This window comes from Thunnus maccoyii, chromosome 3 (assembly GCF_910596095.1).
Source record: "Thunnus maccoyii chromosome 3, fThuMac1.1, whole genome shotgun sequence".
Lineage (NCBI taxonomy): Eukaryota > Metazoa > Chordata > Actinopteri > Scombriformes > Scombridae > Thunnus > Thunnus maccoyii.
In genome coordinates, this window is record NC_056535.1 from 29,394,551 (window position 1) to 29,421,624 (window position 27,074).

Genomic DNA, 27,074 nt, shown 5'->3' on the forward strand with positions numbered 1-27,074 from the left:
TACGCCTCCGCCAACCAGTCAAGTTGCAGTTTACATCCATGTCTGTCCAGACTCATATAATATTTATAATGAAGACTTTGACTGAATTTAATAAAAGGTATTAAGTGTCCTTGTATATGTTCACGTTTGGCCAACAGAGCTGATTCTGATAGAAGTTGTACCTATGACAGTAGACGATGCTTCAGATATGGATGTTGCTGCAAAGAAGCTAAAAATTCTAAAACGTGGACGCTTCACACACATCTTCAACCCGGCAGCACAGAAGCTCTAAACAATCACCACAGTTTCAAGGTGGGAACCAAGATTAGACAATTCAGTATCCGACCAAATGTGAAATATGGTCACAATCTTCTCTTCTGTTCCTGAGTTATGGTCCGTTGAATAACGGCCAGAAAAGTGTTTTTGCAGAACATTATGATGTCACAGTGAAGTTGACCTTTGACCTTCTCGATATTAACTGTCAACATTTTATCGTATTGGACATTTTGTCATAATTAGCGTATGAATTCTTGAGTTATGGCCAAAAACCTTGACCTCGACCACTAAAATCTAATCAGTACATCATTTAGTGGATGTTTGTACCAAATTTGAAGAAACTCCCTCAAGACGTTCCTGAAATATCGTGCTCATGAGAATGGGACAGGCGGACCAAAAAACCTATAAACCTATTAACATAACGCCTCTGGCCACGACAGTCGCCGGCGCAGAGGCATAAAAACCCACCTAATGTCATCTCTGCCACAGTGTCTCTTTGGAAACTACCGCTGGGGTACACAAAAGTCGGAAACTTTCAAATATTACACATATTAAACTTCTTTAATTTACTTTTGGGTCTAAAAAACACAATGAATCCAAATGACAATATGTTAAAGTGAAAACATATTTCCAACATGGTCCCTTTAAATACTACTGGTGCTTTAACCTGTAACAATGCATCACATTTGATAAACTGATCACATTGTTTGTAATGTAGTGTGTGAGTATCATTATTATATCATTAGTATACAGTAGCATAAAAAGTACCTCATAGTTGTACTTGAGTACAGTACTTCATGTTGCTTTCCAGCTCTGAATAAGACAAACTGAAAGTAATCGGTCAGTGACAAACAGGGAACAAACCTGTGTAGTTGGCAGAATAGTTGTTGGGGTCGAGGAACTTCTTGACATGCAGGGAGCTGCAAAGCATGGGATGCTGGGTAATGGAGTCCAGATAAGCCTGCAGTCCTCTCTGCCTCTCTGCTATGAACTCCCTGTCCATGTTTCCGATCAACTTCTTAGGAGGAAGAGGGAGGCCGATGCCGCACACCTGGACAGAGAGAAAACTCGTCATATACTTTCATGTTCAGTTTGTTTTACCTGCTGTCGTCCTTTTTTGTGTGTTTCAACAATGTATTTACAAAGAAAGATGGAAGCGCAATTGGAAACACTTGACAGACAGATTCTTGGTAGGTTTCCCATAGTTCTGCTGCATGTTGACTGAAGATCAGGGGCTCATGGGAGGTCGGGGTCAGTGTGAGACCCGGACAGGAAATGAGCAGGCGAAACCTCAGCAGAAAAAACGCTAACATCCTGTTATCTAGGAATGTTGTGAACTAAGACGAGTCACAACCAGGACAAACTGACATACACCTTGTAATCAGATCCGCCTCAGTCCCTTACAATGCATTTCCATTGATTATAGATTTACTGAAGATCAATGTGACGCCATGTGTCACTGGGAAGAACTGATTCTAGTAACACATTTGGATCACATTTCAGAAACAAACATGCTGAGTATGATTTTGATGTTTTAATCCCACCTTTTCGGCATGTGACTCTTTGCTGTTGCATACCGATGCATGAAGCAAAACTTCACATTCCTGCTGATCACTTTCCAAAGTCATTCATCTGTTTCTAGATAGACTTCCTTCCTTCCAGACAGCCACTGGATTTCTGGATCATTTCTATGAAAATCAACCTGCAGAGACCTGAAACCTCACAATCAACATTTAGTCTACTTTATTTTTACGTCAGCTCTGGTATCATTAAGTGGTAATGGCAGTTTAACTTGTACTCGGGAATTACATACAAGAACTGTAGACCCATTGGTATACACTCTGTTCTAAATAAGACACTCCTAAAGATCCTTAATTTTATTTACTTACAAAAGCACAGCATGCTTATAGACTAGAACACTCTAGTAGCACTGAATTAGTGCAAATGACTGATCGATTGCCAACAAATATGGATGACAGAAAAACAGTTGGGGCTGTGCTCTTACATTTTACTGCAGCATTCGATACCACTGAGCACAGTAGCCTTATTGTCAGGCTTAAAGGTTATGGTTAAGCTCTTGCCTGGCAGACGTCAGCAAGTATTTTTCAATGGAAACATCTCTGAAAGCAAAAGAAAAATTTCTTTGGGAGTTCCACAAGGAAGTTACTTGGGTCCACTTTTATTTTCAGTTTTTAAGTTGTAGAGGGTAATGGGCCTCCAAATAATAAATAATAATAATAATAAATAAACCTTCAAAATACTCAGGGAAGGTGATTTGTTTTCCATGCCTCCATGTCCATTGCTATTTTTTCCCCGTTAGCTGATTATAATATGATTTTGGTTGTGGTGGTACTAGGGGTGTTACTATATATTGTAGCACAATATTTCACAATGCAAAAATATGGATAATGGACCTAAAAAATTATTCACAATATGAGCTAAATTTAATCTAGTTAAAGGTCGATGACACAACAGCAAAACCTTGAACATATAGTAACGAACTGTCACTGAGCTTTTCCAAACAGGAAGGAGATTGGCTAAGACGAAGCCGGTGTGGTCGGTGTTTGTGTGTGTGTGTGTAAATGTGGACATAAAAATAAGATGATAAAACTTTGTTTCTTAATAATACACTTATATTTTAAAGGTACCAGGCTGCTGTTCACTTTAATTCACTTTACTGCTCACCATTTTCAAAGCAGACCAGTTTTCATGGTGCCTCTAAGTGAGTCGTGTCGACCACGTTCATGAGAAGAGCACAGAGTGTCCCACTATTGCGATGTTTCCGGTATTATGGTCGCTCTGACTTCGCTGATCTTTTTAAAAATGTCATAGCACATGAATGTTTGTTTCTTTTGTCATGAATAGGGCTGAGTGGTACCAGTGCCGATACAATACCTGATTTTCAGTGCCAGGACGAAACATTTTTTTGAAAACCTCACTTAGAGAAATATAAATGTTTATTTTCAGTGAACAAAAGAAACCAATGTTCTTAAACATACAAAGTGTACAAGAACTTTGTCTAAATAAAATAAAGTCTAAAAATGATTCTGGTACTTGACAGTTTTCAACACTTGACGCTCTGACACATCTGAGTCGGCACCAAAAAAGCATTTAGTTTCAATACCCCACCCAAGTAATCGACTCTTATTATTCCAAAATAAAGCATTGGACTGAAAACCAGATAACACAAAATTATTCACATTCATTTTGGAAAAAAAGAACAAGGTTGTTTTTGTAAGTCGCCTAGCAACAGTGTTCTCTGATGCCACCAGAAAACACTCTTTTGTGTGTCAAACGTTGAAAGGCATGAAAGGAGGCTGTGAATTTTTTTTTTTGTTTGTTTCATCCTTCAACAGCAGCTTGAATTCATGTCAGTTGCAAAGCATCTTAAAATGTTCACAGAAGCTTCTCAGAGAATAATTAATTTCTCTGCCGTCCGTCTGTAAACATCCGTAAACATCTGTAAACATCCCGCAACACAGTTTATACAACATTCACTGCTGGTGTCGATCAGAACAGTCGTTGTGACTGAAACATGTAAAACTCACCATCAGGCTGCTGTTGAGAACGTCGAAGTCACTGTAACGCCGAATCACCTGCAAAACACACACACATTAGTTAATGACAAAAAAGCTGTGATTGGTCAATTAATCCCCTAACACGGCCTTTTCATTGGTCAATATTTCTCCCAAACAAACTGATTGATCGACCTTAGAGACCTGACACCTGAGGTTGGTGCATTTACCTGCCAGTTGTTCTCTGAAGACACACCCCTCTGGACTCTGATGATGTACTCCTGAGAGACAGAGAGAACGAACATTTTATATGAAACTAATGTATAATAATGACAAATATAAATGGTTTAAACAATGAGGGAGAGGGGGATAAAATCAGAGGGCTACAAAAGTGAAGTTGTAATTTTACAAAAACAAGGAAGGTTATGAAAATAAATACAGAAAATGCTGTAATATTATGAGAATAAATTGTAATTTTAATTTTATTATGAAGGAAGAAAAGGGAAGAGTAGTGACTGTATGTGATGACATGTGGTCCAATTAACCCAATCTAATCCCAACACTTTGTTTTTCTCGAAGGAGAATCTTTTTTAAAAATGCTTGACTTTATTCTCATAACATTGTGACATTTTTTCACGTAAAATTATGACTTTATCACATTATATTATGACTTTGCTCAAAACCATGACCTTATTGTTATTGTTGGATATTATTTTCTCAAAACAAACCTGACATTTCAATTTTAAACAAATTCTCAAAACCACACTGTTGTCTTTAAACACACTTTACTATTTTAACTAACAAACTGAGCCCCATTTAGTCACAATCACAAGTAATGTCACACTCCCAATGTTAAGGATAAACTAAGACAACAGATATGTTCAACATGTGGTAAAACAATATAAATCGGACACTTCTTCTATTCTTAAATCTTTACCACTACCGGGGCAAAAAATCAAATAAAGTTTGTCCTGATGGTGGCGCCAGAAGTAAGGTCACATTGAACCTTAGTCAATAGGTTTTACATTTCGTACGTGTTCACTTTCTGTTTCATTTCCAAATAAGTGGTTCAGCTTGAATGAGCCCATGTCACCATGTTTACACATCTCTGCATGATTGATGGAAAAAATTAAGAAAACAAGAACCAAGGTGTAAACATGGAATTTTCCTTTAATCTAATCCTCTCAGTACTTTTACAGTCTAATTCCTGCTGATAGATTCAACTCAGGTTTCTGTTATAATCCTGCATTCATTCATGTGAGCTGAACAACTTCACAAACAACCACAACTCAAGATATAAACAGCCAAAGTCCTGACATCACTTCCTGTCTTGCTGCTGTTTCATCAGCTTCTGTAACTCAATGCAATGTCCTTCAGAAAAAGGGATTTAAAACAAGGAATGTAGAAAACTGCAACATCTATTGAGCTTTTTTTTTTTTTTACAGCACAGCAGTTTGTGCATTACACGTCATCGAAACCGTTTCTCTCTTATCTATGATATCCACCCACGCATTTTCCTATTGTCATCTTTCCAACATTTTAACTGTAAAGCTCTTAAAGACCTCCACTCACCTGGTCTCAGCATATAAAGCTGGTGACCTTTAAACTGCGCCGCTCTTATGTTTGTGGGAGCCATTAAAAAACTGACATATTACATAATAGGGAAGTAGCAATATACCAGATCGGTATCGGCAACAGCGCTGACCTTATTAAGCAGATCGGTAACAGCCAGAAGTTACCGATCCACATTAAATACAGTTTGCTTAGTCAGTATCACAATGTTGTGTTTCTGTTACGTTCATTAAGTCATGACAAACTGATCACTCTAATTTCAGGCCTCAAGTTAACATGTAAATGACCCAAATGAGGTCGACACAGTGACGTATTCTAATTTTAAATTTGGGAAAAAGAGAGCACAGCTATCACATCGGTACTTGGAGTACTATGAGGTATCAGCATCAGAATCAGGACTAAAAAATGGTTCTCTGCCTCCCTATGAAATAAACTATTATATTATTATTGTTATATATTATTTTGTTATTTTAATAGCCACATCTAAACAAAAATGAAATGAACCACACAACAAACTGTTGAACAAGGTGATTATCTAGTCCTGGAGTTTGTTATACAAATGTCAGTGTGAGTCTGAATAAGATTGTTTTTTTTTGCTTCTGTAATAGAGCTTGTAACTTCCATATACGTAATAATTTCCCCACCATCTGTATCAACACTGCTTTGTGTTTACATAATGAATAATGTCATTGTCAATGAACACATGGAGAAGTGATACCACCCTGTGTCTTCCATGCGTGGAGCTCAATGGACTTTCCACTTTCCATCATTACTGAAAGTGACTTGTTATTTGGTCACTAGAAGGAAATGACTTGTCATTGACTAGAAGCTAAAAACAGACATCAGCTGTGTCCTGTCAAAGCAGAGTTACAGTATGTGGAGGCCTGTCCTCACAGGGTTGCATTTATTCTGGAGCTGTTTACATGTTGTGAAATTCTGGAAAGTCATCTGACTGATTCAGTATCAAGCAAATCTGCAATAATTATGTTCTGAATTAAAGGAAAGCTGTTTACTTTCAGAATGGGATAACAGAATTAAATGCTAAAGAATATAGAGACATGTAATGGGTTTATAGAAACATATAAATCTATCCATCAGTATTGGTCCGTTTTACAATGTCAACAACACCAACGATGGTCGGATGCCTGAGATTAGCATGCTAAGCTAACAGGCTAGCTCAGCTGATCCCTGCCGGACTGTCAACAACAAAAACGAAATGCGCCCATTATCGGACAGGCGACAGCTGTGTCGCTTTTAGCTGTCCTTCAACAGGATGTGGTCACATTGTTTAAGCGTGTTTTTTACTGTGCACACATAAGTCCAAAGGACACATACTACCACAATAAGTAAAGATAACCACAGACTTTAACGCTGTGGAGATGTGCTGCGCCAAACTCCGTTGAAAATCCGGCTATTTGTTGTTCCCGTGGATTGGGAATGGACATGACAAGACTTTTAAAAACATTTACATATATTGATCCACTCTGCCTTTAATTCGGCACAGAAAACATACAGAAAGCGGAGCGTGTTTTAATGAAATCTTAACATTTATAATTATCTCACTGTTAGCAGAAAGCAGAAAAGTGGGGGGAAATATTTTTTAAAATACATATTTTATTACAGGTATTTGGTGAAGGGCTGTATGCCGAATGTTAAAGTAAACCATTATAATTTCAAAATAAACCCCACATCTTGTTTTAGATGCTGCATTTGTTGATCAGCATACAAAAAAAATCAATAAAACGCAAAACTTTTAAATGTAATTTGCCATAATGCTCTTCGCGGAATAACAACAGTGGATCAACGCGGCTTTTACACACGTAACGGTACAGTCTCGGCTGCTGGGCCCTCAGTCAGTCGGTGTCAATGCTCCAGTACAAATCCCTTTATATCAGCAGTTTGTTGAAGAGCTTCCAGGAAATTGCTTAATCAGAGACAGCACTAACGTTACAGAGCCAGGGTCAGCTGCCGATCTGTCCGATAATGGAGTTACGGTGCAACTCCAACGCGCTACATCACGTTAAAAAGACACTCTCGGGGATGATAGTGATGTTTTTATAGTTATACAGACTTTGATGGTCAAATGGTGTTTGTGGTTATTGTAACAACTTATAGGAAAGAAAATAAAATTAAGCTTCTACAGCCGTGTCCGATAATGGAACTGGTGATACAACAACCGACTTAGACTTTTAAAAATACTTTTGCTATTATTTTAAACACACCGGCAGCAGCAGCAGGAGTCTGTCTGCCTGCAGGCAAACACAGACGCCGGTTTCACAGTTTAACTCACGGATGACGTTAACGGTTAACTGACATCCATCTCCGGTGAACACTCACCGTGTGGGACTGCAGGTTCTGGCTGGCTTCGATCACCGCCGTCAGGGGGACGGTGTCGTCCAGCAGCAGCCTGCCGGGGGTCGGCTTCTCCAGGAAGGACATCCCGGGGAGGATTCACGGTGAGCGTCTGATGCGAGCGTCCGTCTGCCGAGGAGCGAAACCTGCCGGGAAAGACACCGAGGCGGAGCCCCTCTGAGCGGCGGAGGAGGTACACCAATAGCCCGGGAGAAGCGGACTGACTGTTAGCTTAGCTTCACCGTAACCAGGAAACGCTGCTCCGATCAGACGTCAACAGGCTGCTTTGTCGTCATAATTGGAGGTTAGCGCGTTACATAAGAGTGCGTCATCACCTCCTGCTGGTTGGGAGGGTAAACTGATGATCAACGTTTTCTCACAATATTAGAAGAATGTAAAGGATTTGGGTAAAATATACATGGTAAAATAAAATTTAACAACAAAAAGACAGTATTTATCCTCTAATTCATCTATATTTACCACTTATGTGCAATGCAATACACTTATTTATCTATCATCACTAGTGCGCAATACCGCACCTGCTCATCTACATGCAATATAATGTGTATTTGTATATGTTGTTAGAGCCCGACCGATATGTCGGACAGCTGATATTATAAGCCGATATTGGCCTATCACAGATATATCGGTATCAGCGTATATGTTGTCTGATATGCACTGATTTTTAAAAAAAATATACATTGTAGAGTTATATAGACAGCATTTTATGTATATTTGATCCATTTTCGTAATTCAATTTTAACACATACATACGTTTTTTTGTTGTTTTTTTATTATAGTAATTTATAATTATTAAATTCCCAGTGAAGTTTACTGTTTCAGTGCACGGATGTCATTTTATACAATAAAGTTTATTGTTAGACTGTAAAATATCATGCCTCCATTACATAGCTTTGTTTAATAACCACATTTGAGGGATCATTTCAAGAAATGTGCGTTTATGTATATATTCTGTATATATAAGATTATCGGCCAATATATCAACATTGGAATTTCTTTACTCCCTAATATCAGTATCGGCCCCAAAAATGCAGTATCCGTCGGCCCCTGATTGTTATATATAATGTATTTTGTATATATTTAAATTCATCTCTCTCCTATTTTCCTCTCATTTTATTATATACTCTAATTGGAACTTGAACTTGCATAAGCCAAATTTCGCTGCTTTAATACATCTGCTGTGTTGCTGTGCGTGTGACAATAAAAGCTCTTGAAGAAAAGCTTTCAACCTTCATCTCATGGCCTTGGCTTTGGAAAAATTAACTAAATTGGAGTTTGTTTTGTGTTGGGTTTTTTTTTGTCAAACTGCTGTTTTCAAGGTCAAGAACAAACCTTGAAGCTAAATTAAAAGAAAACTAATTTAAAATAAAAAGATTAAATAGAATGTACTTTGAATAATACACTAGAGCAAAAACAAAAACTAAATTTAAAATATTCAATAACTATAATTTAATATAAAAATGATTCAACTGTAAAACGAAAGAAAAACTTACACATAAAATAAATAAAACTTAATTAAGTTTAAATTCCAGATAACCTGTGTTATCTGTATAGTTTGTGTATTTCAGTCCTGGAGAGAAACGCTACGTACATCCTCTCACTCAGGTTCTGTAGTATAAGAGACGTGTTATGTGCTCGAACTATTTCTTTGTAAACAACAGTTTATCTTTCTTCAGCACATGTTTGGACATCCTGGTTGATGATTGTGAAACAGAAACCTGAGTGATCCCACAGCGAGGTGGAGTGAAACGAAAGTAAAACGACAACATTTGAGGCACTGACAGTGAAGTGAACTGAAAAACACTCCTGAACTTAGACTGTGACAAACTGTGAATCAATTTTATAAATCAAAAGATTGTTTGTTAAAGAAGTTAATCATTCAGAATTTTTATTCTACACAAAAGATTTCAAACATTAAACAAAATAAAGAGCAGATCAGAGACATTAAACAAGCTAAATTATAAATTATCAACTGACTGACACGTCTCTCTGGTAGATTATCTGTCAATAAACACAAGTTGTTGTTGCAGTTCAAGCACATAATCAATAATCAACAAATATAACAGCATGAAGTCAACGCGGAGCAAATTCCATCATGTACAAAAGTTGTTGCAAACAAATGAAGTCAAGACGCAAAGCTGCACGATCTCACGTCATCTGACCAGTCTATTGTCAGGGTGCTGACCTCTGACCTTCGCCATCTTCACCTCCTCACTTCCCCTGCTGCTGCTCCTCCTCGGGCATCATCACCATCACCTCCCCCTCCATCACCACCTTGTCCTTGACTGAGCACGTGACGGCGATGATGGCGAACGACATCTTGATCTTACGGACCTCGGCTTCAGCCAGCACCTCCTCGCCGATGTAGAGCGGCGCCGGGAAGCGGATCTCCTGGTAGAGGAAGACGCAGCCGCGGCCGGGCATCTTGGTGCCGAGCACGGCCGAGATCAGGCCGTTGATGAGGACGCCGTGGACGATGGGCGTCTCGAAGGAGGTGGTGCTGGCGTAGGTCGGGTCCAGGTGGAGGGGGTTGGTGTCGCCCGTCAGCTCGGCGAACAGCTCCACGTCGCGGGAGGAGAACGCTTTGGTGAGGGAGGCATGCTGGCCGACGTGGAGCAGCCGGCAGAGAGGAGCTGCTGCGGCGAAGGAGGAGGAGCACAGCCAAGCTTTATTAAAGATTTTACTCCATATGAAACTCATCCTGACGAAGACGACGCTCCTTCTTCAGTCCAGCTGCAGCTCTCGACTGTCTCCTGTCAGTGCGAGCAGGAACGGAGACACCTGAGGACGACACCAGAGAAAAACATCAACCTGAGCAGTACAGAAATGATTTTATCAGAATGAACTTAGTTATTTTTATTTAATTTTAGTTAATTTCTGCAACATATTTAAATCCCAAATTCATTCAGACTGAGGCATCATGATTCCAACTATTGTTTTCTTCCTCTGTGGAGAACTGGAGACTATCTGGACACGAGTCATACGACAGGTCTGGAACTTTAAATTTAATTTGTACCTCAGAGAAAATTATGAATACAAGAAAATTGGTGTATTAGACTAATTTCACTTGTATTTGCCACTAAAGAACAAATCCTTTGTATGAGCAAAAGTGAAGTAAAGTCTGCTGACCTGCAGCACTCTGAAGGCACAGGCCTGGTTCTGGTAGGAGCCCAGCAGAGTCAGGGAGCTCCACAGCTTCACTAAACCCCTGAAAACAAACACAGAAATTAAACATCTAGTTTATTTCAATTTATTACCTGTGACTGGTCCTTTAAACCAGAAAAGTGAGACATTTTTCTGAAACTTACTTGCTGTAAACGCGTAAAAGAGCAGTGAAGGTGTCTTCATTGTATTTCAACAGGTCGAAGGGCAACGCTGCTCCAACCTGAGGCACATAAACAAAGGCATGAGAAAAAAAGAACATTTCTTCAATGCTTCAAGTAGTTTTTCGATTAATCAATTAATTGTTTTGTCTGTAAAACATTAGAAAATAGTGAAAAATGACAATTAAAATTTCCTAAAGTCCAAGGTGATGTCAAAACTTTAATCAATCCAAAACCCAAAATAAGTCGGGTTTAGGGCTGCAACAAACCATCATTTTTATTATCGATTAATCTGCCAATTATTCATTTTTAGATTATCTCTAAAATGTCAGTAAATAGTTAAAAAAAAAAAAGCCTGTTATAATTTCTCACAGTCAAAGGTGATGTTCTCAGACGTCTCGTTTCGTCTGACCAACTGTCCAAAACATTCAGTTTATTATCATATATGACAAAGAAAAGCATCAAATCTTCACATTTCAGAAGCTGAACCAGCAAATATCTAGCAATAACGGCTATAAAGATGAATTGATTATCAAAATAGTTGCTGATTAATTTTCTGTCGATTGACCAATCGATTAATCGTTGCAGCTCTAGTCAGGTTACTATCACATAAGACAAAGAAAAGCAGAATAGAACAAGGAAGTGTCTTGTGTTTTTGCTTGAAAAATGTATTCACTCATTATTCAATTAATCGATTATCAGAATAGTTGCCAATTAATTTTCTGTCAATTGAACTATCAATTCAGCTCTAAAAGAAACGGACAAGATCAGCAATTTTTTTTCTGTTGATCAATTAGTTAATTTTAACTCTAGTTTGACATTTTCTGGAGGTTTAATTCAACGGTCCTCACAGCGTCAGAACGGATCACACTGTGGTGGGAATCGAACCCTTGACCCCCCCCTCCCCCCGCCTCGTTATTGATCTCACCTCTCCATACAGGCTCTTCAGGCCTGTGATGATGAACTGCTTCAGTTCAACTGCAGTCAGTCTGGTAGATTCATCCTCCAGCACACTATACACACACAAACACACACACACTTGTAATTCAGATATTACGGATAGCTAAAAGTTTATATTAAATTATTTGGACATGAAAACCACAATATCAATATGAAAACTTTTAAAGACAATAAAAAACATCACCAACTTCTTCTTACAAGTAAATACAGCATTAAAAACAAAACGTCACAGTGACTTACAGGCAGACTTTCATGTAGTTGTACGGTGAGGCGTTCTTCAACACGACCCGTTGGTAAACAGCAGGTTCTTCCTTCTGATCGACGGGTTTCATTATATTAAAGCATCAGTGAATCAGACTCGCTCAGATGACAAGCAGAAGCCGACTTCAGAGTCACAAACAAAACGCTGGAGGTAAAACAGACATCAGCTCAGTTACACATGATTTTAAAAACATACAGGCATCAATAATCATACAACAGGAAGGGTGTGATACATGTTTTAGATAAGCTGATCATGACGTTAATGTCCGTTGTTATGAGGTTCATGCATTGAACAACAAACACTTCATGAACTGTGCAAGACAAAAGAATTAGAAAAAGTGATGATCATTACAGACTCATGTTGTCTTCTACTGTATATTGTTATCATATATCAACTTGTAAACATACTGTACTGGAATTTCTGCTTACTAATTCGTCGACATATATGCAGATACTGATATATCTGCAATAAGCTTCTATCATCTGATATATTGGCCAACAATTAATTGATCCAACTAACAAGTATTGTCTGTGTTATTAGTTAAAGTCTGTTATATCTTCTTCCTCTGTGCCACAGAGCTCCACTGTTGTCCAAAAACTATTAAAAACACATCAATGAGCCCCACTGCTGCACTGGGTGACAAGTTCCTTCATCACCATGAACACATACAGGGTATTTTATTTTGACTCAATCCCACACACTGCTTTTAACAAGCATTCAAAATACCATAAGTAGCAAAATTAAACAAATACAAACTAGCTGTTGGTGCAAACTGCTTCACGGTGAGATCTTGACATGACTCCTGCAGGACTTTTCATTTTCCTGAGGAACTTTCTGCAACATGCCTCCTTAGTATTTTGGAATATGAAGGTCACAGGACCAATATAGACAAATAATAAATATAATAATAAATCAGTAAAAGCACCTCTGTGAGACTTCAGAATAAACATTGCATTCTCAGTCTCAGTGGTATAACATATATTGTATGAGAAATAAATAAATTGTTGGCTTAGTCGAACCTTGTTTTAACATGCAAATAAATCATAAACTTAACTAGCATGACAGGCGACCAACCACCGGGCTAAAGCTGATAACCTGCTCTATGACGCATTTCATTTACAGACTCGACGCATGTAAACATCTGCTGGTAAAATATATAAATAAACGTCTGCTGGTTGAAACTTCAGACCTGCTGTTTGTAAGTTACAACATAAAGCTAAAACTAGCAAACACTGAGGTCAAACTGTAGCTAAGTGAACTAGCTAACCTGAAGCTCGTCGCTGCCACTCTGACAACTAAACAAGCTAACAGATGAATGAACTGCTGCTTGTTATTGTTGTAATATTCAACAAAAGAGGAAGATTTCCAGCATTTTACTCACCAGCTACATCAACGTGGGGCGATAACAGCGTGTTCACACTGCTGTGAACAACTCAACGTCCCTGTAAACTGTCTGTCCTGAGAATTGCGCATGCGCACGGTCAGTTTTGTCAGAGGTGTAAAAAAGTGAGATGAATCACTCTGTCACAATATAGTTACGCTGGACTAAACTAGTTAATTGTATATAAAGTAGTTCAAACTAGTTTCACCTCCAGCAGCTACAACAGTAACATGCTGCTTACACACTGATGCTTCATTATCAATAATCTAATGATGTCATATATAATAATATATCAGTCAGAGGGACCAAACTACTACTTTTACTGCAATACTTTGAAGTACATTTTGCTTCTAATACATATGTACTTTTACTTAACCAGGATTTTTTCAAGCAGGATTTTAATGGAGTATTTTTACATCGCTGTATTGGTATTTTTACTTAAGGAATGGATCAGAATACGCTACTCATGTGTTCAGCGTATTAATGACAACAGCTAAGTTGCAATAATAAAACATCACAAAAACAACAAACAGAAGCGAAAATATAACATGGCAACTCATTTGACAATGCTTTCTTTGTAAAACATTTTTAAAGTTATATCTCTTAGGAACCTAGGAAGTAAAATGAAAATACTCATGCAAAGTCAAAATGATCAGATTTGTGTTCCAGTATTTTGATCCACTATCTCATAATTTATCTCATAATTTAAGAATCTCAGAAGTTAGACTGAAGTCTAAATCTTGACTTATCTCAAAATTTTGACTTAACATCAGTATAGTTTATTTTAGTCATGCGTAAGATTTTTCCTCAATTTTCTTATTCTGGTTGAAATGGGCTTCCATCATTTTTTTTCTAACTGGTTTCAAAAGGTGCATTTATGTTGCTTACACTTAACAAAGTTGGCAGCTCCTTGCTCGTCTTGTATGATGCATCACCAAAATCACAGTATTTGAAAACAAGGAGCTTTAAACCCAAAAAGATTTCATGTCAATCATCATTAACTATTGAAAATTACACAGGAGAGGACAGACCACTTCCTGCTGTGGAGTGATACATCTCGAAAAAATTATCTAATCTTTGACATTAATCAATTAGCTGAGGATGTGTCGCCATCCAGCGGTCTGTTGGTGTATTACATGCAAAAACAAAAACAGCAAACTTTCAAATCAATACATTTTTCAATAGATTTATTTCTGTTGTCCATAGACACTCTTTGCATAAGTGCTAAAATGATTGAATCACCTAATTTGTTTACTTAGTTTTTAGTTTGTAAACTAACATACAGAGTGATCACACATAAATCAGACAACACATTCACCTACAGTACATTCTTCATCCTGAATTTCAACCTGAATGTGTGCTTTTTTAGGACTAAACACACAAGCAGACACCTGCCTTTACATGAGACATGACAATAAAACAGGTTTCTGAAGGAGAAATGTACAAAATCCCACAGAGGAATGTTTTCATTAACATTTAAAACGGAGATTTAAAGCCTCCTGCAGGGTGCTGTGTAAGAATCAAACTGGTAAAAACTTCAGGAATATTTGACATCCTTTAGTGCGTTCATGTGCATTTTCATGCTGTCATAGAAAACTCTTAAATTAAACTATAAAAGAGCATCATCACTTTTATCATCATCACTATCAATGTCGTCATTCATCATTTACATCATCATCACTCTTTAGGAAAGTTTCTTAGTGACTTCGCTGTTGACTTCCTGCACAGACAGGAAGTCCATGATGAGCTTGGCGGCTTTCCTGGGACGCTCCAACGCCACCGAGTGACCGCATTCATCCAAGATGGCCACCTGGCAGTTTGGCAGCGCCGTCTGCAGCACTGAAGCCCCCGAAACATCCAGAACCTGAGAGAGCAGAGACGTCGTCAGCAGCTGGTTCTGACTGAGTTGATTTATTATATTATTACATCAATATAATCAGAGGATGTTGATTGGAAGGACTGAATAATTTGATCGCACCATATTGATTGATATGTAATTGATAATTCTGAGGTCTGGTTTGTAAATAGTTGTACATGTTGATGAATTGATAGAAGGGTTCGACACAGGCAGTGATGAAAAGTATCGAAGTACATCTACACAAGTTCTGCACTTTAAGGCTGCAACTAAAGATTATTTTCAATATCAATTAATCTATCAAATATTATCTTGATTAATCGATTAGTCATATGGTCTACAAAATATCTGAAAATGGTGATCAAATGTCGATCAATGTTTCCCAAAGTCCAAGATGCAACCAAAAAATGCTTTGTTTTGTCTCGACCAACGGTCAACAACCCAAAAATATTCAGTTCACTGTCATAAAAGACAAAAGAAACCAGAAAATATTCATATTTAAGAAGCTGGAAGCCGAGAATTTTAGAATTTTTTCTTTAAAAAAATTACTTTAAACGATTAATCAATTATCAAAATAGTCAAAGTAATCGATTAATCAATTAATCGTTGAAGTTCTGCTGCACTTAAATACAATTTTGAGTTAGTTGTACATTTTCTGCTACTTCATACTTCTACTCAACAGCATTTATTGGTGAATATTCAGTTTTTTAAATCTACATCTACATGATTTTCACAGCAACAGTTAACAGTTACCGTTAAGATTAAAATTTTACAGATACAACATACGATCAATATATAAAATATGCAACATTGTTATAGATCAAACTACCAAAAAAATATATAAAATAGTTAAAATTAAAGTCCTGCTCGCACGTTGATGCATCAACGATAATACAATCGTATAACACTGACCAGTACCAGTCTGCATGATGAGTAATGTTACTGCTGATACTTTAAAGTCACATTGTTGTATGTATTTTACTTAAATAACATTCTGAAAGCAGGATTGAACACTTCCTGCTCCTCTGCACCTGGAGGCTCAGATAAAGTCTATATATGTTCATTCTTGATCGTATGTTGAGTGTTACTGAATGATGAAGATGTGATGTACTCAGTAAATAAATCTCTTTTTTTTTTCGGAACATTTATTCTGTGTGCTGGAAGCTTTTCACTCCAACATATATTTAGTTGTTAAATGGCCGTCGTTGCATCGCTGTGATTCATTTACCTGGTCTTCCTTCCCCCAGATGACCTGCAGCGGTGATGTGATCAAATGCAGCTTTTCCTGCAGTGAGTGACGAGACTCCTCCCCGACGATCTCCATGAAAACTGAACACACACACACACACACACACACACACACAATACAATAAAGCACATTGCAAGCTTATGCAAGAATTATTGAAGCAAAGAAAAAAATAAATGCAAAATAAGTTAAAACAACAACACTGTAAACTTTCACATAAAAGCTGCTATTTAAACAATGAAAGAAACACAGTTTTCTTTTACTAAATAATTAATTGTATTGCGTTCATTCGTTTGTAATGTGTGACAGTTATATTTGTCTGTTTGTATTGTTTGTGTTTACTGTTTTAACAATGTTTATGCTGCTCTCTTGGCCAGGTCTTTCTTGGAAGAGATTTTTAATCTCAATAAAACTCTTAACTGGTTAAATAAAGATTATATATAATTCCATTCACTCCTACTTTGCTGTTTTCTATAGCTGTCTATGAAACTCAACACTTGTACAAGTTTTTATTGAAAAGCCTACCAGGAAAAAGAAACATTATTATTTTCCATAAGATGCTTAACGGCATTTGAAAAAAAACATCACAGTAGAAAAATTAATTCATGAATGAGAACAGTGTTAAAAAGAAAAGCTGAGGCAGCAGAGTGATGAATACGACATGAATTAATGTACATTAAACCGATTTAGGGCAGCAACTAATAATTACTTTCATTATTGTTCAATCTACTGATGATTTTTGTAATTAGTTTGAGATGTTTAAAAAATGTGAAAAGAAAATGCTCATGGCAGTTTCACAGAGTCCAAGTACACATCTTCAAACATCTTATTTTTGTCCTACTAACACCAAACAATTAAAATAGCTGACAATTAAAAACAAGTAATGTTTGGCAGATTAACTAATCGCTGCAGCTTCATACTGAATTTATCAATACAGACAAACATGGAGGAAGTGTTGAGTTTGAATAATTGCAATAAAAACAGAACAGGAAAAAAGAGGCTTCTTACTAAAATATTATAAAATGTACTTGGAGAATCTCTTGATTTTATGCAGGAGAGGTAAATAAAGTCCCCACATGCTATCTGAGAGTTTATTTATTTATTTAGTTTATTAATTAAAATAATGTAACATTCAGTAGTTTGGCTCTATTATCTATTATATTAAGAAGGACATTATTGAGGAGAAAAGCAGCTGAAGTGATGGACTGACCTTCTCTGTAGAAAGTGTTGTTGGGCATCCTGTTGTCAAGGAGACCACGCATGAGCTGCCAAAACAAACAAACAAACACACACACACACACACACACACGTGTTCATGGGTATTCCTCAAATGCTGCAGCAGCACTGATATTATGACACTATGGAGGAGCACAGTTGTGTGAAGCTTTAAAAGTGTCTTAGTCTGGCTGGTAAAGTGTTTTAATCTAGTTGGTAGACCAGGTGACAGTCTCGTACCTGTCGGGGGAGGTTGAGGGGGGTGTAGCAGCAGAGTCTGAGCATGTTCTCCATTTCCTGATGAGTGGAGGGAATCAGAGGAATCGACTCCAGCTGCGGATTCTTCTCCAACTCCCTCAGATGACTGATGAACTCACTATCTGTGGGGTAAACCAGACCTGGAGGACAGAGAGGACGAGGAAGAGGAGGAGGAGGAGGAGAAAGAGGAGGAGGAAGAGGAGCAGGAAGAGGAGGAGAGGAGAGGAGGAGAGGAGCGTCTGTTATTCTGCATCATGAAATCATCTCAGGTTTGAATCCTGGAGGGAAACACTGACGCTGTAACGTGCTGCAGCGACCGTCTGCTGAGTTTTACCTGCCGGACACATCAAGGTGACGCTGGACAGGTAAGTAGGATAACAGGCAGCATAAACACCCGCAACGTTCCCACCCATCGACGTCCCAACCAGGTGGAAAGGTCTTTTATCCAGACCGATACTCTGCACGAACTACACAGAGAGACAGAGAGAGAGGTGTTATTTAATTTCATGATCAGAAACGTCAATAACAGAAATGTTCAAGCTGGCGAAACATTTCATGCACGCTAGTTTTCCCATCAGGGTCATTACTGCACTGATATCATGACATCTGATCCTGGTCTAAGAATCATGGAGGCGTTGTCGTCCCTCAATCTGTAGTGTGTTTCAGTGTGTTAGACTCACTCATACAGACCTGGTGGATTCGGTCGACCTGACCCTGAATGCTGTAGTCCTTGGCGCCGGTGCGACTCGTCCCCTCGTGTCCCGGCATGTCCACACATACCAAATGCTGGTTCTTGGGGAGGTACTGGAGTACAAAACAAACACGACACAAGACTCATTAAAATGAAAGGTACGTCCACAATCCAGACTGGCTGGATAAGCAGGTTTTGAGCAAATAGCGTGTTCACATTTCTTTAACATATGTATTTTTATTGAAGCATTTTCAAAATCCTGAAATAACTTCAGTAGCTTCATTTTCCCAATAAATCAAATGCAGAACATATAAACCCTCAAGCACACAGTAGAGAGTAGACAGAGCAGTGAAACCAATCTGTGTAGAAGAAATAAAACAAAGCAAAAACAAAACACACACACTAAAAGAAGGAAAAGACAAAAACAAAAAAATGACAGTGAAGTAACTCAAACCAGACAGTATGAAGACTATAAAATATGTTATTTCTCAATGTGCTTTGCCTCCCACAATGCAATGCACAAAGGAAATAGAGGAGCAGCTGGAAAATGTGAATTGTTGGTGCTGTTAAAACACCTCCAAAAAGTCTTAGGACAACAAAATAACAAACAAACTTATCAGAAAAACAGGCACTTGGACAAACATCAGTGTGATAAGAACGACCTAAAATGACAGAAACCTTCTTTGGGAAAAATGTATTTGATGTGAACTTTGATATTTCAGTTTAGCTGATGTCCAATCTGCCAACATGGAGGATTTATGACCTATACTGCAGCCAGCCACCAGGGGGCGATCAAGATGTTTTTGCTTCACTTTTTGGGGAACTGTCATGTCGTCCATCTTTAAACATCTATGGTCTGTACCTGTGTGTGTATATATATGTGGGTGTTACCTTGACAACGGGCAGCCACATGTCCTTAGTGGCGGAGAAACCGTGAAGAAGCAATATTGATGGTGTGGCGCCCTCTGGTGTCCCGCGGCTGGAATAACAGAAGCGGTAATTTCCACTGTGAGAGTAGCGGACCACCAGCCCCAGCCTGCGACGCCAGTACCTGGAGGATTAGAGCGGGATCACAAGGAGGTTTTATGTGCATTTTTCATCTGAATTTGTTTGTAATAGCATTATGTGTTCAAGAATTATACTTCTAACGAGACTAAGAGTCTGCAGCCATGCTAGCAGCTCTGACATACTGAGGTTTAGTGGATAATATTTACCACCATCACCAGCGTGTTATCATGCTAATATTTGCTAATTAGCACAAAACCACAAAAGTGCAGCTGAGACTGATGGGAATGTCATTAGTATTGCAGGTATTTGGTCATAAAAAAAACTATTGGACACAATTCAAATTTGACCTCATGGTGGCGCTGTACAAAAAGTCAGAGAATTGAAAAGGTGATTACAATTCATCCCGAGGACGACATGAACGTGTGTACAAAATTTAATGACAATCCATCCAATAAAAATGTCAACCTCATGGTGGCGCTAGAGGTCAGGAGATCATCAAAGTTATTAGGCTTCATCCTCTGGGAACCATGAATGTTTGTACCACATTCTGTGCCAATTCATCCCGTAGATGTTGAGATATTTCACAGAATAAATGAAAACTTTGACCTGCTGGTGGTCATTGCCCTGCATGGCTGAAGTCCTGCAAGCAGCCCAGAGGATGTAGTGTTCATCACACTCCAAAGTGTACACAGCTAGATTGAAGAGGTTATAGAGCCATAGCTGCATGCACCTCCTCAAAAGTGTAACTCTTGTTAATCCCTTGTGTCAAGTATTGAACATAGACATAGTATCGATTTATCTATTCATGCAGCCCTACCAGATGTCACATAATCAACAATCAGTGCACCTGAACATAACTGAGATCTTTCTCTTTTAGTTAAATTCTGCTTCACTTGACGTTCTACACTTTAGTTGTTTTTTTTTACAAGACATTACATAAATGAGGCTTTAAATGTGGCTTAAAAGATTGTCCTGAGGGTGGAGCTAGAGGAAAGGTCAGGGGGTCATTTGAATTTCATTAAAATCTAGTCAGTAGTTGTTGAGACGCTGTGTGACACAAGTGTTAAATGGATTGACGAACCAAAATTGCCATTATTTGGGGGCAAAAACCATTCAGAAGTCATGTTTGTCTGTGTAAGTGTGTGAAATAGCGACTGTGATCTGCCAAAGTCCAGAGGGTCACATTCCTGCTTCTGCTTGTTCACAATAAAAGTGTATGTTTGAGACAAGTAACAATACAGCAAAGCAACAGCCTGTAATTCACAGCAGACCCGACACAGCATTCTGTCACAAATTTTAAATACAAATTTTAAATATGTTTAAAAAAAATATATAATATATTGTGGAAACACAACTTTACTGTACTTTACAGACAGATTACCAAAAACCTCTGCAGGACATCTGTCACTCTGCTGCCCACAGGGGACAATGTAGCTTTGGTTTGTCTTAAGGTGGCGCTAGAGGAAAGACATTAAAGAGTTTATCCTCTAGAGAGAGAATGTGTTCAGTAATTTTAAAGAAAATCTGGTCAGTAATTGTTGAGGTTTGTTACTCTGGACCAGAGAGTTAGATGAACTGACTCCAGCGTTTACACTATAATAATTACAGCTACGGCGCCCCTTTACAGATTTTTTGAGTCATAAACTACTTTCAAACAGGCTTTCAAATGGTTGTTTGTTCAACAAAGGAAGTTGAGTAAAATAACCGCAGTATTAACATGGTTTTAAGTGTGAGGATGCTGCTGACCACAAAGATTGAGGACGCCTAGTTCTGCTGTAACAGGGTGAATGATTTTATCTTTTCTGCATTTCAACATCATGATTAAGTTCTCTACACACGAACAGCAGCAGAGTCGTTCTGCACCAACATGAGCCATTGTTTTGCTAGAGAGAGAAGACAGTGAACCTTGTGCTATGTCAGGTTGTGTTGTGTGCTGCTTGGATTTTAGACCTTCAATCAGTTTCAACTTTGACCTTGTTTGTCAGTGACCTTTCTATGTGCAACCAATTAGATGACCGTTGTCCATGACATAACCTGACTGTGATGGAGGAGAGGTTTATTTTCTGTGTTTCAGAGATCCCAGAACTGTCCAACTGGGTGGAAACCGGAAACTAGACAGACCCTGTTCACACTATAGGGACAATATCTAGAATAGAGTGAATAGAATACAACTTTATTACCCACCAGAGTGGAAGATTGTCTTTAGCTCACCAAAACATAAAAGCAGCATAAGAACATGTAACATATACTCTAGAACAAATGTGGTAACGTGAAATCACTGAGATGAGTATAAAGTACACTACAGTACACTAGTAAAGAATACAAATACTTAAAACAAAGTACAAAACATTAAAACATAGCATAAAATACTGTGGAGCATGATTAGTGGCTCAGTTTTTTTAGTTTAAAATGTTGATTGCACTTAAAAGACTTTTGTCCTGATGGTTTACAGCTCACTTAGCTTCATCTGGTGCTTCCCATCTTATCTCGGGAATGTCCTGGATGACGTGGTCATCTGGGCTACTTTACTTAGTCTGCTGCAACCACGACAGTGGTGAACAACTGATGGATAGTTAATCTTGGCATTATAGTTATGCACTAAAGGGATATGATGTAGCTTCAGAGTCAACTATAACTGACGTGCACCTCCTCACAGATGTAACTAAATGTCTAATTCAGAAAACACTTCTGATAAAGCATAAATCTCACCTTTGTGTTGATTGTTCAAGTTTGTTTTCAAGTGTAAAATCGACAAATTATTGCCCTGCTGGCTGCTGGAGAGAAAAATCAAGTACTAAAAGTACTAGTGGGCGTTTTCCATCCTCCGGCCTCAAGGACCAGCAATAAGCCCATTACAGCATGTCATAATAAAATGAGGAAAAGACGACTTCACACTCAAAAACTTACTTGAACAAGTGTCACAAAAGTAAGATTTATGAGTTTTGAAACAGTACTATTCGGTTTTACAAGAGAAAAGACTTTAAGGATGAGGACTAACTGGTTGGTTTGACAAATGTATGTCTGGTTAACCAGCCCGTCTCTGCTAAAAAACAGCAAACAGTCACTTCCTGAAGCTTTTCTGAGAGAGACCACAGGACTGTCTCATCCGCTGCGAGAAGACAGTCCGAACAGGTGATTTCCTGCTACCTGGTTAATGTTGATGACGTAAACCTTCGCTACCACAGATGTTTCTATATCTATGTTCGCTACACTCTGCCTCTGCACTGCACTGTGCCGCATCAAGGTTCACACAGCTCAAACTGCTCATCATGAGTAGGGGGTCTTAGAAACAAGTAATGAGTAGAAAGAGGTTATTTTGAAAAGCCTCAATGTGTGTTACAAGTTACAAAGTCAGAACATTTTCATAACAGTTCATATGAACTCTTTTGAAGGACAAAATAAACACAACCTGACTGAAAACCACCAGCAGTCTCGCTGAGCTACACTAGACACACAAAATACTAACCACTCTGATGTTTTTGTACGAGTGTGTTTGTGTTTTTACCAGTTGTAGGCTTTAAGAAGCACTCCAGGCCAGAACAGGAAGGAGGTGATGAAGGCGAGGACAGGGACCACCAGGATACTTCCTGCCAGCATTATCGGTTTAGCCACACCCTGCTCCATCGCTGCACACTCCTTCAAAAATAAAACCGCACAAACAAACATCGTCATTTGCTCTCAGCTCAGTTTGTGAATTGTGAATGCTGACTCTGTGTCCCATCAGCCCTGCAGCTACTAGCATCAGAGCCGTGAAGTACTGATTACGTCCTAAAAACAGTCAGTGATTATAATTTCTGAGTCTGAGATCTTCTCTGAGCATTAACCAGTGTTTTAATGAATTAGCATGCATGGTTCAAGATGAGCCATTAAAGATATACTTAGATGTTTTGGGGAAATTTGCTTGTTTGCTGCATCAGATGAGAAGATGAAAAACAAATTTATATCTGTGTGTTCAGTACAGTGATGCTGATTAGCCTAGCTTAGCACTTAGCACTAAGCAGGTAAATCCAAGCATATATTCCAGAAGTGATTTTAAAGGGGCCATATTGTGCTTTTTGTTATTTTTATATACTTGTTTTGTTGTTTATACAGGTGATGATGTTGGATATCTATGCTAAATGATGTAGAAATGTTCCCCGTAAGTCAAGCATCAGAATTCGGCTTGAACATGTACGGATGTATTTGAGAAGCTGACATTTTAAGTAAATAAAAAGAAAAAGTAGTGAAATCCTACAACTATAGTTTGTTTCATGGGTTGTTGACGTAGCTTCCTGAACGGTGAGAAGTTGGCCGTTACGCAGCTTCCAAGAACTGGCCAATCAGAACAGAGTGGGCTCCTCGGGAGGAGGGCCTTAAAGAGATAGGAGCTAAAACGGCCATAAAGAGCCAATATAAGATAAATAAGGAGTTTTTAACTGTAAATCATGCAAAGATATTCCAGTAGAGCCCCGAATATAAATACTGGAAATGTGCATGATACTTCCCCTTTCATGTCTTGTAGGTCAAATTTTCATGATGTCATCAGGATTGTTCACAGTGTGCTTGAGAATTGAACGTTTTAACAGAAATCATGTGTTACAAACCAGGGGTGTGTGGTTTCAAAGATGTTTATCAGGCAGGAAGGGTCTCATGAAAAGCTGTAATAGGACATGTGTGACTCAGTGTTTTTGGAGCCTGACCAAATAAGGTAGTAAAAGGGAATTAAAGTCAGGGTATATTTTTAATCTGTCCCCCAACATTATGGAAATGTTACAATAAATCACTGGGAGTAGGCTAGATTTCAGCTATAGTCATCATAATGTTTGTACATATCTAACATATAGTGACAAATAGTCTGCTTTACACAGTATGTAGTCTGTTTTTAGAAATATTACGTCACAAATTGATCAAATAACGTTTTAGTAAAATCATGGTATGCTTTATACACACAATATGCAAACTAACTTCATGAAAATCTGAAAAAAAACTGACTTCATGGAAAAAAAAATCATTCTGGTAGCCTATTATGTTTCATTTTACTACATGATTACGGCTGAAACTAACAATTATTTTCATTATCGATTAATCGGTCGATTTATTTTTCCGATTAATAGATTTGTCGTTTGGTCAATTCAATATCAGAAAACTGTGAAAATTGTGATCACTGTTTCCCAAAGACACCTCCAAATGTCTTGTTTTGTCTCAGTAACCCAAACATATTCAGATTATTATCATAGGAGACTAAAGAAACCACAGAATATTCACATTTGAGAAGCTGAAATGAGAGAATTTTGACTTATTTTTTTAATAACTCCAAACGATTAATCGATTAATTTAATAGTTGGCAACTAATCAATTAATTCACTTATCGTTGCAGCTCTATACATCACTTATGTTATCAATAACATACAGTCTTAATGTATTGTGTGTATGCTATTTAATACAAACTGGTCTGTGCCATTCAATAATATGATAACATGAACATATATATCTATATACGCTACATGTAGCCAATAATATGGAAAAATTTAAGTTTCTATTTCAAGAGTGAACTTTAATGCTTTAAACCAACACAGATTAGAAGCCCTAAAAAGTGATGTGGATTAAATTATAGCAGGTTCCTCTGAACTGGCATGTTAACACAACCAATTGAGCAAATTACAACCACTGAAGAAGACCGTGTGAGCTGACTGATAGTTACAGAAAGTAAGTGGACCTTTAGTTGCAGTTGTTTAAAAAATAAAGATTGTGGTTAATTTACATAAAGTTACATAACTAATGGTGTCAAAATCAAACTGTAGAGTCTTCGGCAGCAATCTTGGAGGTGTATAAAAACGTAGTTCACGTTTAAGAACCGGAAAACGGAACTACCTTTCTTAACAGAGTCTTTGCTGGTTTCCCGTAAATTTGCGAAATTGAGACATATTTTTTCATCTAAACTGACAAGTCTACCAGCAGAACATATGTTTGAAGCATCTCTGTGAACCAGCAGATAAGAATATTAAATTTCAGCCGCGTCTATCCGGGTAAACATTGTAGGAGACCTTTTAACATGTTGTAGGGATTATGCAGCAAACATGATCATAACAGAGACTGTTGGTTACATAAACACACTGACTGAAGATCACAGTCAGCTGCTACAGTAAAGATACATGAATTAATGTTCACTATAACCTGTTTATAATCACCTGTACAGGAGAAGAACCCTACCTGTCTGAGTCCTCTTGGATCTGTCAATGCCGGTTGCCCTCCATTCAGTCCGCTCCTCCTCCTCCTCTTTCACCCCAAATTACACAACAGCCTTTCATCTGCACTTAAAGGGGAAGTACAATGTGCTGCATTCAAGGAACTGTCGGGGAAATAGTAAAAAACGTAAGTGTGCGACTATGGAGTGCCTCCGCACGAGGGCGCCACCATCCCAGGTCTATATTATGTATCCTTCCGCTTCACATCTACAGTCTACAGTGTTGAAGGATGATAGGTTCAGACTGTACAACAAGAGCTGTGACAACAGGATGAAACAGCTGTGAAGGCCGACGACCATCCCCATCCCACCACACACACTCCTTCATCCTCCAGAGCTCTGGACTCGACCATTGCACACAAACTGACTCTTTCACACAGACTACATACACAGAATACATAGAAATATAGCCGGCCTGTGTAGATATCACAACTGTATATTTTATTTAAATTTTGCATTCCCTGCTTCACATATATAACATGTACATATATAACTATAGCTACACCTACCAGAACCTTTACTTTTGCACATATTTTGCGTGACTTTTTTATTTTTACAATCCACAAGTCAGGTCATGTATATAGCCTTAGTATTGTAATATTTATAATTTGCATAGATTGAATTACATTCACTTAACTCCTCATTTTGTTTGCATTTATTACTCCTGGTTTTTATCTGTTTCATTTTTTCCTGCACTGCTGCAACATGCAAATTCCCTTCTGTGGATCAATAAAGTCTTATCTTACATACTTTTACTTTCAAGTCTGACTTAAAACAAAACTTACATGCTCATGTGCACATTGAAACTGTTTTTACAGGCTGTAATCATTCTTCTTGTTCATACAGGCTGTTAAAAGTTAGTGACTGATGTTCAGCAGTTCATGTAGCATCAGCTGTAAATCTCAATTACAAACAGATGAACAACACTGTTCGATAC

The 27,074-nt window shown here is 38.1% G+C and overlaps 4 protein-coding genes across 5 annotated transcripts in view; all 4 read right to left on the bottom strand.

Annotated features, from left to right (window-relative positions):
• The window catches only part of pxk (PX domain containing serine/threonine kinase), a 28,217-nt gene extending 20,181 nt beyond the window's left edge, over positions 1-8,036 (bottom strand). Inside the window, exons 1-4 of the mRNA XM_042405881.1 lie at positions 7,680-8,036; positions 4,001-4,051; positions 3,804-3,851; positions 1,120-1,306 (exon numbers count right to left, since the gene is read on the bottom strand). Coding sequence (XP_042261815.1) covers positions 1,120-1,306; positions 3,804-3,851; positions 4,001-4,051; positions 7,680-7,781 — 388 coding nt within the window. The 5' untranslated portion in view covers positions 7,782-8,036. The remainder of the gene's footprint in view (positions 1-1,119; positions 1,307-3,803; positions 3,852-4,000; positions 4,052-7,679) is intronic.
• Positions 8,037-9,586: 1,550 nt separating this feature from the next.
• LOC121894165 (hydroxyacyl-thioester dehydratase type 2, mitochondrial-like) lies at positions 9,587-10,415 on the bottom strand. Its single transcript, XM_042406571.1, has one exon. It carries the CDS (start codon positions 10,413-10,415, stop codon positions 9,927-9,929), a length of 489 nt encoding a protein of 162 aa, XP_042262505.1. The 3' UTR covers positions 9,587-9,926.
• Positions 10,405-13,732, bottom strand: rpp14 (ribonuclease P/MRP 14 subunit). The gene is made up of 6 exons (XM_042406572.1): positions 13,642-13,732; positions 12,239-12,404; positions 11,967-12,051; positions 11,024-11,100; positions 10,845-10,923; positions 10,405-10,496 (listed from the first exon to the last, which is right to left on the bottom strand). The coding sequence occupies exons 2-6, from the start codon at positions 12,328-12,330 to the stop codon at positions 10,440-10,442; spliced, it is 390 nt and encodes a 129-aa protein (XP_042262506.1). The 5' UTR covers positions 12,331-12,404; positions 13,642-13,732; the 3' UTR covers positions 10,405-10,439.
• Positions 13,733-14,811: 1,079 nt separating this feature from the next.
• Positions 14,812-26,272, bottom strand: LOC121894537 (monoacylglycerol lipase abhd6-A-like). Of its 2 annotated transcripts, none has more exons than XM_042407197.1 (9): positions 26,104-26,272; positions 23,420-23,550; positions 19,798-19,957; positions 18,906-19,019; positions 18,550-18,682; positions 18,198-18,355; positions 17,953-18,007; positions 16,725-16,825; positions 14,812-15,505 (listed from the first exon to the last, which is right to left on the bottom strand). In XM_042407197.1, the coding sequence occupies exons 2-9, from the start codon at positions 23,536-23,538 to the stop codon at positions 15,326-15,328; spliced, it is 1,020 nt and encodes a 339-aa protein (XP_042263131.1). In that variant the 5' UTR covers positions 23,539-23,550; positions 26,104-26,272; the 3' UTR covers positions 14,812-15,325. The 2 variants fall into 2 exon arrangements, with proteins under 2 accessions (XP_042263131.1, XP_042263132.1); XM_042407198.1 differs by having other exon boundaries at positions 26,082-26,272.
• Positions 26,273-27,074: the final 802 nt, after the last annotated feature.

Coding starts and splice junctions, on each gene's coding strand:
- LOC121894165 (XM_042406571.1), bottom strand. CDS start 10,415: ATGAGTTTCATATGGAGTAAAATCTTTAATAAAGCTTGGCTGTGCTCC.
- rpp14 (XM_042406572.1), bottom strand. CDS start 12,330: ATGAAACCCGTCGATCAGAAGGAAGAACCTGCTGTTTACCAACGGGTC. Junction 11,101..11,966: donor TGAAGAGCCTGTATGGAGAG/GTGAGATCAATA, acceptor TATGTGCCTCAG/GTTGGAGCAGCGTTGCCCTT. Junction 10,497..10,844: donor GTGCCTTCAGAGTGCTGCAG/GTCAGCAGACTT, acceptor TGTCGTCCTCAG/GTGTCTCCGTTCCTGCTCGC.
- LOC121894537 (XM_042407197.1), bottom strand. CDS start 23,538: ATGGAGCAGGGTGTGGCTAAACCGATAATGCTGGCAGGAAGTATCCTG. Junction 19,020..19,797: donor TGTGGCTGCCCGTTGTCAAG/GTAACACCCACA, acceptor TTTGTACTCCAG/TACCTCCCCAAGAACCAGCA. Junction 18,356..18,549: donor CACCTTGATGTGTCCGGCAG/GTAAAACTCAGC, acceptor TCTGTCCTCCAG/GTCTGGTTTACCCCACAGAT.